General features: G+C 44.1%; 1 protein-coding gene across 1 annotated transcript in view; it reads left to right on the forward strand.

The window, feature by feature from the left end:
- slc6a6b (solute carrier family 6 member 6b) overlaps positions 1-1,543 on the forward strand; it is a 28,002-nt gene extending 26,459 nt beyond the window's left edge. Inside the window, exons 13-15 of the mRNA XM_035630976.2 lie at positions 276-376; positions 620-790; positions 955-1,543. Coding sequence (XP_035486869.1) covers positions 276-376; positions 620-790; positions 955-1,113 — 431 coding nt within the window. The 3' untranslated portion in view covers positions 1,114-1,543. The remainder of the gene's footprint in view (positions 1-275; positions 377-619; positions 791-954) is intronic.
- The last annotated feature ends 9,250 nt before the right edge of the window (positions 1,544-10,793 follow it).

Here is a 10,793-nt window from a genome sequence, read left to right on the forward strand (position 1 = left end):
GAGTTCACACTTGCGATGTTTAGCGAGCTGCAGAGTTTGCTCGCCACTAATGAGGATGCCCCGTTAAGAAAGATCATTTTATGTCTTTTGTGAAGGTAAATACAGATCAGGGCCATGGAACATTACGTTTTACCAACATAATCATTCCTGCACACGGAATACAAGTATCCAACCGTAATGTTTTTCGGCTTTTACAAACAATCTCGCCTTGCCTGTCGAAATAAGCAGAGCTGGTTCTATGAGTTTAATCCAGACGCATTTCACTGTCTTCACAGGCGTTGATAATTTCTATGATGCACTCGAGGACATGATTGGCTACAGACCGAATGCATGGATGAAGTGGAGCTGGACTATTATCACTCCTCTGCTGTGTGCGGTAAGAGCTGAGGAGCAGCGTTTGACTTCCTCTTCTTATTTTAAGACTTCTTCTCGCTTCCTGGAACCTGCAGTGTCACAGCGATCTTTCATTTCTGCGTCATTTTCTCTCGACAAAATGTTGTCGTCTGGTTCTACACACGAGATTAAAGACTGTGTTCACCCGACGTCCATGAAATTTAGATTTTTTGGGATGAAGCCAAACGAACTTCTACTCACGACGCTCGTCGCTCCTCCTCCGCAGGGCTGCTTCATCTTCTCCCTGGTCAAATACAAGCCATTGATGTATAACAAGGTCTACAAGTATCCGGACTGGGCCATCGGCCTCGGATGGACTCTGGCCTTGGCTTCCATGATCTGCATCCCCATGGTGGTGGTCATCAAGATCATCCAGTCTGACGGGCCGCTCATCGAGGTGGGTGGCGCGTGGCCGCATGTTCCGTTAGCTTCCGGCTAACGAAATCACAAAAGCGTCCGTTTAACTGATTTCGCTTACGTGTTTTCTTCCTTTCTTTTGTTCTCTCCTCCCTCCTCCGCCTCCAATCCGTTCATCCCTCCTCCCTTCCTCCTCGCCTGCAGAGGATCAAGGCGGTGGCCGCCCCGGTTCGCGGCGGGGCCAGCTCCCGCCCCGCCGACCACCGCGGCCCCAAGGATCTGGCCTACCCGCTGGATCCCAACGGGAACAAGGGCCTGCTGCTGAAGGCCCCCACCCACACCATCGTGGAAACGATGATGTGAGGAGGAGCGAGGTGGAGGCTCTCCATGAGACCGCTCTCCTCTCCCTGTCCTCTACATGCTTCTGAAGCTGTTAGCTAGCGTTTTCTGTCTGTCTATCTGTCTGTCTGGTGGACTGATAAGGGTTTTTAAGGACGAAGAAAGAAAAAAAAAGAAGAGTTCCCGTTTCAAATCGTTCAGGAGTTCTGTGGGAGTAGTTTGCTGTCGGTGGTTTTCTTCAGAGGGTATCGCAATCACATTTCAAATCTGTTCCTGACAAACTCAGAAGCTGTAGTTTTTGTAGTAGTTGTTTTTTTTTTTTGAGTATCTATCCGACCACACGCGTCCCTCGACTGTCTTCTCCAGAGGCACCGCGGCAAATTAGCACCAGCTACTTTTGCAGAAAACAAAGCCGTTCGTCTGAAGAAAAAGAAAAAAGGAAAAAAAAAAGGAAGGAAGAACGTGGTTATTGAGTCTTTGAATCAAACAGCTTTTTGTCGCCACCGTGTGAAAAATGTTTCCTACACGTGTCGAGGAATATGTCATCGCTCTGCACTTATCTGACGGCAGCTGCCGTCGGCTTCCGGCCTCCGGTTCACTCAGAAGCCCGAGGCAGGAAGTGTCAAAACACCCGAGTACTATCGGCAAATTCCAAAAAGGCATCTCGTCGCTGTTCCAGCTGCAAAAACGTGAGCGAACGTTCCCGCCGGAGTTTCAGAAAATGTGGTTGAAGAGTCCCAATCCAACAAATCTTCAATCCTGTAGATCTGGTGTCAAATACGTCAGCAAAACTCAAAGAGCAAAAAAGGAAATCCAAAGCTGCAGCCGCCAAAAGAAACTCTTTGTCTTTTCTTCGCTGCCTCGTCGCTCCTCCTGGACCATCGGTAAAACTTACTGGTGCAGCTAAAAGAAAAGACAATAAGAAAATAGATAAATCTGATTAATGTAATTAACACTGCCTTATCAAACCAGGAGCGTAGTTATTAATAAATGCACCTTAGCACAAACAAATGTCCCCCAATCGTGCATAGCTGTGAACTATGGGTCCAAGAGTACGGAAGAGCTGAACCGCCACAGTGTAATAATTATTACTATAACTTCTTATACTAATTATTATTGGAGCAACTGTGCACGTTCTTAATAACTGGAACAATGTGTCGCCAAACATTTTAGGAAACAAGCCGATTTTGTCAACGTACAACAACGTGTCACGGATCTCGAGAGAATGATGTCGAAATAACTTGAAACTTTAACATTATGACTTGAAACTTTCTCGTCATGACGTGAAACTTTAACGTTATGACGTGAAACTTTAACATTATGACGTGAAACTTTAACGTCATGACGTGAAACTTTAACGTCATGACGTGAAACTTTAACATTATGACGTGAAACTTTCTCGTTATGACGTGAAACTTTAACATTATGACGTGAAACTTTAACGTTATGACGTGAAACTTTCTCGTCATGACGTGAAACTTTCTCGTTATGACGTGAAACTTTCTCGTCATGACGTGAAACTTTAACGTCATGACGTGAAACTTTAACATTATGACGTGAAACTTTAACGTTATGACGTGAAACTTTCTCGTTATGACGTGAAACTTTAACGTCATGACGTGAAACTTTAACATTATGACGTGAAACTTTCTCGTTATGACGTGAAACTTTAACATTATGACGTGAAACTTTAACATTATGACGTGAAACTTTAACATTATGACGTGAAACTTTAACGTAATGACGTGAAACTTTCTCGTTATGACGTGAAACTTTCTCGTTATGACGTGAAACTTTAACATTATGACGTGAAACTTTCTCGTTATGACGTGAAACTTTAACGTAATGACGTGAAACTTTCTCGTTATGACGTGAAACTTTAACATTATGACGTGAAACTTTAACGTCATGACGTGAAACTTTAACATTATGACGTGAAACTTTAACGTCATGACGTGAAACTTTAACATTATGACGTGAAACTTTAACATTATGACGTGAAACTTTCTCGTTATGACGTGAAACTTTAACATTATGACGTGAAACTTTAACATTATGACGTGAAACTTTAACATTATGACGTGAAACTTTAACATTATGACGTAAAACTTTAACATTATGACGTGAAACTTTCTCGTCATGACGTGAAACTTTAACATTATGACGTGAAACTTTCTCGTTATGACGTGAAACTTTAACGTTATGACGTGAAACTTTAACATTATGACGTGAAACTTTAACATTATGACGTGAAACTTTAACGTCATGACGTGAAACTTTAACATTATGACGTGAAACTTTAACGTAATGACGTGAAACTTTAACATTATGACGTGAAACTTTAACATTATGACGTGAAACTTTAACATTATGACGTGAAACTTTCTCGTCATGACGTGAAACTTTAACATTATGACGTGAAACTTTCTCGTTATGACGTGAAACTTTAACATTATGACGTAAAACTTTCTCGTCATGACGTGAAACTTTCTCGTTATGACGTGAAACTTTCTCGTTATGACGTGAAACTTTAACATTATGACGTGAAACTTTAACATTATGACGTGAAACTTTCTCGTCATGACGTGAAACTTTCTCGTTATGACGTGAAACTTTCTCGTTATGACGTGAAACTTTCTCGTTATGACGTGAAAGTTTCTCGTTATGACGTGAAACTTTCTCGTTATGACGTGAAAGTTTCTCGTTATGACGTGAAACTTTCTCGTTATGACGTGAAACTTTCTCATTGTGACGTGAAAGTTTCTCGTTCCATATCTGTAATTGCAGTTGTTGTGGCAGTTCAGTGTTTTTCCGTACAAGAGCAACGAGCACCGGCTCCCGCACAAAGACGGAGGTATCAGAAAGGATTTGAAGTGTGGAGGTTGAACCCTTGAGTGTGTTGTCTGTGGCGTTTTGTACAGTAGTAGCTAATCAGTCTATCTATCTATATCTAATCTCTTATCTATCTTTCTCTGTTCCTAGACCAGTTTACAGTACATTGGTGTGACTGCACTAGGCGCTCTCGGCTTACAACTTTGGATTGGATTTATTTTTTTGTTTTCTACAGAGGAAGTTACATTATTATTATTATTATTAACTTTTTCTTTTCCTCTGTCGATGTTTAGATTGTTTTTTTTATTCAAACTATAATGTTATTGTATTCACTATTGATGATTATTGCTGTAGTTTTTACATAGACGAAGGAAAATACTTCCTTCAACTGGTGAAAAATACGAAGCTATTATTATTACAAATCATACACTTTCACAGTGGCAGCCGTTGTAGTCGGAGTCCTGGCGGATTCCTCCCGCGCCGGTCGGTTCTGCCGACGACTCTTTAGTGTCACACGGGGAAAAAACACCCAACGTTTTTTACGGGACATTTCAATGTGCACTAAAAAAAACAACAGGTTTCTACAATGGCTCCACCTGTAGGTTTGTTCGATGTTGGGAGGTTCATGTAGCTTCTCCTCCTCTGTACATACGAGGTGACAGTATTTCAAGTTGGACGAAACTCAGCCAGACGGGGAAACTAAACTGTGGCCAGTGGTTAAACAACACGTCTGCCTTTGATCGGACGGACGACAGAGTCGGGCCTCGTGTCCGTGGTCTGGAGCCGGTGACTGACAGAGTCGGGCCTCGTGTCCGTGGTCTGGAGCCGGTGACTGACAGAGTCGGGCCTCGTGTCCGTGGTCTGGAGCCGGTGACTGACAGAGTCGGGCCTCGTGTCCGTGGTCTGGAGCCGGTGACTGACAGAGTCGGGCCTCGTGTCCGTGGTCTGGAGCCGGTGACTGACAGAGTCGGGCCTCGTGTCTGTGGTCTGGAGCCGGTGACTGACAGAGTCGGGCCTCTGGCTTCCAAAGGCCAAAGACCTTCTAACCATCGGAGGTCTATCGTCTCACCATCGCGTCAGTAAACTCCACAGAAATCAAAATGGAAGCAGTTGAAACTCTGTCAGTCACCGGATCACGGAGAGAGAAGAGTCTGTCTTCAGTTCTTTTTTCTAACAAGAGACACACAAATGAAACCACATGACGTTCTCCAGTGACCAAGGGGCCGTGACGTTTGACAATGTGAGAGTCGACTGTGACGGGGAGTTTCCGATGTGTGTGCGTGACCAGCGACCATCCACTCAGGACCTTTTTCTGTCGTGCTCTTATTACCCCCGCGTCCCCGGGGAACGAAAGAATCATCAAGAAGAATCATTTATTCTGCGCTGTGGGCGACAAAGAGCTGAGATTTCAAGTCGACAGACGTTGGATTCAGTTCTCTGGCAAAAAAATGAATCACACACCTCGACTGGCTGTTTGAATCAACTGTCAAGAAACAAAACCGCGAGAGTGAATCAGAGCGAGTTTGTAAATTGCACCTTATTTGTATAATTCGTATCAAATGATGAGGCCAAACAAAAAAAAAGAAAAAAAACAACGAAGAAGAAAAACACTGCCATCTTTTTTATTCAGGGTTCTCGCTCACTCCGACCAAACAGAATGAAAACACTTCGTCCGTTCTCCCACGAAGCAGAAGACACAAATTGGTCGTGGAAAAAAAATGAGGCGTCGCAGGAATTCGACACGAAAACGACGTCGTGGCGTCAGAAGTTGATTGTACGAATCTGATCTCCGGATTTATTTATATGAAGAAAAAAAAAAAGAAGCTTTTGATGAATTTTTCTCTCTTTTTTTTTTGACAGTTTATTTCATTTCTTCATGACAGAATAAAGTGGTTCATATCATTCAAAGGGATTTGTGAAGCCAAATCCACAGCACACATCTATTTTCATACTGTTGGACTTTTGTCCTAATATAAGTTTGTCTTTGTACGCGGCCGCGCTCCCGTCGCAGGATCCTCCCGCTTGTCACGCGGATTCAAAGCTTTTCTTCTTCGTTTTTATTCTTGTACAGAAGCCGGTTCTCCGTTTCCCCTCCGAAGGATCTCAGCACTCGAGGTCTTTAACCCCCAGACAGGAAGTCCTCTACACAGTTGATACATTCCACAGTCTGTTTGAACTGAGAATCTTCCCCGCGCTCGTCTGTCGTCGTCTCAGCTTCTTCGTCCGCTCATTAACTCTACATAACCCCGTCCAGGTGGAAGTGATGCTCCCGACGGCCTCTCGCTGCTGCAGTGATACTGTCAAGCAAAGTGAAAACGCGGTCATCAAAGATTTGTCAGATACAAAAAATTGATTCATGGCATTTTGAAATTGAAGCTTTGCAACGGACAGACTCACCTTTGATCTTCAGCTGCCACTTCGCTGCATTCATTTGACTTTCCACAGATTGATGATTTTTTTTAAAGATGCACAAAAAAAAAGTAAGATACTCTGCTCATATTCCGGTTCATACTTTTACTTTGTGTGACCACTTGAAAAGGTTGACGTGCTCCAATGTTCAGAAAAGGCTCATTCCTGCAGCTCCTCTTTTCACCCTCCGTCGGAAACGCCTGGATTTCTTTTAGCCCCGCCCCCTCCTCCCCATAAACCCCCAGTGTTAACCGATTGGCCGGCTGGCCCCAGTCCGTTGACTACCGCTCAACCGCTTTCAAAACCGTGTAGGAAATGTCACGCCCCTGCGCCAGAGAGGTGGAGATTCTCAGACTGCAGGCGGGGTTACAAACCCCAAAAGAGTCCGACTGTGACGTCACAGCGGGACAGAGATCTGAACCAGTTGTTCAGAGCCGGACTGTTGGGTTTAGTCGGCCCGAAAAAAAGAAAACGACAGGGTCGACTTTGTTCACAGTTTTTACACACATTTATGAAAAAGTGAATTTTTGCATAATATGTCAACATTAAATGTTTGTGGGTTATTAAACCATACAAACGTTCCCCTGGTGCTAAGATCCTTCCTGTGATTTGGGGGGAAACGTGGACCAGCGATGATGATAATAATAATAATAATAAGTCATGCAGTCATGTGTATATTTACAGTACCTCTGCCTTTTTTTTTTACACTCCCCGTCAGTTACCGTACGTAAACCCTCCGTGAGCCTCCGCTAACCGATCCCTTCTCGGAGACAATTGAAGCAGCAGCGATGCACAAAGTTTTTACCGCCGAATGTTGAAAATGTGAAAGTCACCCGCGGGTGAATGTTAAAAAGTTTCTGAAGATTTGTTTTTTAGCTTGAAAAAAGGAAGAAAATAATCATAATTTCTTTATTTTTTATTGAATCGAGCAGTTTCTTTGTTTTCTTTCGTTCTAGATTGTGTGTCTGTCACGTTTTGCCTTTTTTTAAAAATAAAATTCCAAATGTAGTGTATTCGAACCTCTTGTCATTGGAGTAACATGTAAAACGTATCAATCAAAGAAAAGAAATTGTTATGTGCAATACTTTGTAGATTACTTTAATTTTTCTTGCTATTTTATTTTTCCAAAAAGTAAAGACGATAGCCTGTGAATTATTTAAGGACAAATCTTTTTTTTGTTTAATCTTCAGGGTCCATTTAGATTTCGCAGTGTGGAAACTGAAACCATCAGAGATCGCGTGGCTCGACGTGGTTACCTAGAAAAGGAATTCCTCAGCGAGCGCGTGGTGAGGTTGACGAGGAGCGTATGAAACGTCCAGCGTCGCTCCACGTCTCGCCGCCGTGTCGCTCAGGCCGCTTTTCCCAAAAGCACGACGCTCAATCTGCTGCACGTCGGCAAAATCTGGAGCAGGACCTCGAACGGCCTGCGTGTTTCAATTCGCTCGTGGTGGGAATGAATGAATGAATGAATGAATGAATGAATGAATGAATGAATACCTTGATGGATCGCGGTTGCTTTTGGGAAACTGGCCCCTCGGCAGCAACAACGGCAGTAAATCCAATGAAAAAGAGATTACACTATATCAAATGTGGGCTTTTCTTCTTTTATTTTAATACCGTATATGCAATATCTACATTCTGCTTATTCAGACGTTTCTTATCATAATCCAGCGCCCAAATCCACCAGGTCCTGCACCCTTAGTGCTTCACCACAGAGACTCTCCCCACAGCTACGCGGGAACAGACGCGAACTCCATGTCGCCTCCCACATGGAGTTCGCGTCGTCTTGTTCCCGTGATTAAATTGTACAGATGTGAACTTTCTGGCGGCGTCGCCGCATCTGTTTCGTCACTGACGTCGCTCTTCGTGTGGTTGAAAAACTGGGCTTGCTTCATTTCCCGGAAAACCTCCTCGAGGCTTAAAGATCACGTTTGTTCGTCGGTTTGAACATTTTAAAAAGACGATTTTGTCTTTGGATCAGAAAATCAGCAGTTGTGTTGAATCAGAACCTTTTTTGGTTTAAATCAAGTTTCCTCCTCTTAATTAGTTGGAACGACGGCGATCTCGGCTCTAAGGCCTCTGGGAAATGGAGTCCGTGCTCATCCTCGGTCTCCAATGACAACGCCTCTTGTCTTTCCCGCATCGTATCGCGAACACCAGCCTCTTTCCTTTGTTTCAGAATGTACACGGGGGAAATGTTTCTTAATTCTCGGTGAGGAAAAAAAACATTTTTAAGAGAATTTGAAAGGTTTTATTTTTTATTTCTATGGCCAACCTGTAAGCTAGAAAAAGAAAAAAAATATGTGTTTGAACAGGTTTTGCAAAAAGTGTAAAACTTTTTTTTATTTCTTAATAAAAAATTTGTCTTCAGAAGAATGTCTGAGTTTTTTTCCCCACCCCCCATCAGTATTTAATTTCTGGCTGAACGATTGGGACACACACACACACACACACACACACACACACACACACACACACACACACACACACACACACACACACACACACACACACACACACACACACACACACACACACACACACACACACACACACACACACACCCTTTATCCATTTAAGGGTCGCTGGAGCCAATCCCAGCTGACATTGGGCGAGAGGCGGGGTTCACCCTGGACAGGTCTCCAGCCTATCACAGGGCCACATACAGACACAAACAACCATTCACTCTCACATTCACACCTACAGTCAATCTAGAGTCTCAATGAACCTGACCCCATTCTCATGTCTCTGGACTGTGGGAGGAAGACGGAGAACCTGGAGAGAACCCACGCACACACGGGGAGAACATGCAAACTCCACACAGAAAGGCCTTGGTCGGTTTGAACCGGGACTCGAACCCAGAACCTTCTTGCTGTGAGGCGACACGTTGACCACTACGCCACTGTGCCGCCCACACAGACCCATTCCACCCAAATTCACTTTGGGCCTTTGTTCATGAATGTAACTTGAAGTCATAACAGACTCTCCAGAGACAAAGTCATAAAGATTGATGTCATGTGGCTCTTGGTCGTGTTGCCCTGGGCGCCGCGAGCTCCGCAGGTTGTTCTGGAACAGAGTGTTCAGCTGCTCCCGGTCTCCGCGGACCGGAGCACATACCTGCGACCAAGGCCAAACAGTCTCGTTCTCACAGGAGAGAAATAAACGGACAAAGTGGTTCGATGACGTCAAGAGTCCTGAACAGTCTTTCTTTGCTCTTAACTAGAGAAAACAACAACACAGAACAATGTTGTTTTATATTTGTACACACTGAATATGCCTTATTATCTTTACATCTACGTCTTTGCATAATATTATGTCCTCTATCATTCACACGATTGGATTTGGGATTTTTTTTTGGTGTATCTTTTTTTCCCTCTGATTTCTTTTTCAGTTCCACTCCGGTCGTTTCTGTTAAAGTCGCTCAAGAAGTGTTGTTCTTCTTCTGTCTCTGTCCTCTCATGTCTGACATCGACTACAGCGACTTGTATCTGGTGTTTTCACATTCCTCTCCTGGAGGAGGAGATTTCTGTGTTTCACTTCTCTGAAATATGAAGTTCAAATGAATCCTGTTCAAGCTAGATTTGGTTCGTCACAAATACAGAAAACCAATCGCTGTCTGACCGGAAACTTCCAGAGGCAGCGAATCATGAGAGGACGGCAGGTGTGTCAGCAGACAGTTGGTGTTAGCATTAGCAGTTAGCATCATGAGAGGACGGCAGGTGTGTCAGCAGACAGTTGGTGTTAGCATTAGCAGTTAGCATCATGAGAGGACGGCAGGTGTATCAGTAGACAGTTGGCGTTAGCGTAAGCATTAGCAGTTAGCATCATGGAGACAACGGCAGGTGTGTCGGCAGACAGTTGGCGTTAGCATTAGCAGTTAGCATCATGAGAGGACGGCAGGTGTGTCGGCAGACAGTTGGCGTTAGCATTAGCAGTTAGCATCATGAGAGGACGGCAGGTGTGTCAGCAGACAGTTGGCGTTAGCATTAGCAGTTAGCATCATGAGAGGACGGCAGGTGTGTCGGCAGACAGTTGGCGTTAGCATTAGCAGTTAGCATCATGAGAGGACGGCAGGTGTGTCACCAGACAGTTGGCGTTAGCGTAAGCATTAGCAGTTAGCATCATGGAGAGGACGGCAGGTGTGTCAGCAGTCAGTTAGCGTTAGCATTAGCAGTTGGTGATGTTGTCTCTAACCATCTTGTTGATCACATTCTTCCACCGTCAACCTAGCACGAGCAGCTGTGGTGGGCGTGGCCTTTGTTATTTGCATATCATGAATATTCATAGTCTCAGAATTCCTCAGTGAGAGAGACAGTGGATGGTTTCAGACACATTTCAGAGGTGAACAATGTTAAACTAAATATTTGGGAACATCGTGTCTTCTTACTCGGCACTTCCTGTCTTCGTACCGTTTCCCGCCCTTGTGAATGTTTCCCCCTTTTTTCAATCATCCCGTCGTCTCT

The sequence above is a fragment of the Scophthalmus maximus genome, chromosome 6 (genome assembly GCF_022379125.1).
Source record: "Scophthalmus maximus strain ysfricsl-2021 chromosome 6, ASM2237912v1, whole genome shotgun sequence".
Classification (NCBI taxonomy): domain Eukaryota; kingdom Metazoa; phylum Chordata; class Actinopteri; order Pleuronectiformes; family Scophthalmidae; genus Scophthalmus; species Scophthalmus maximus.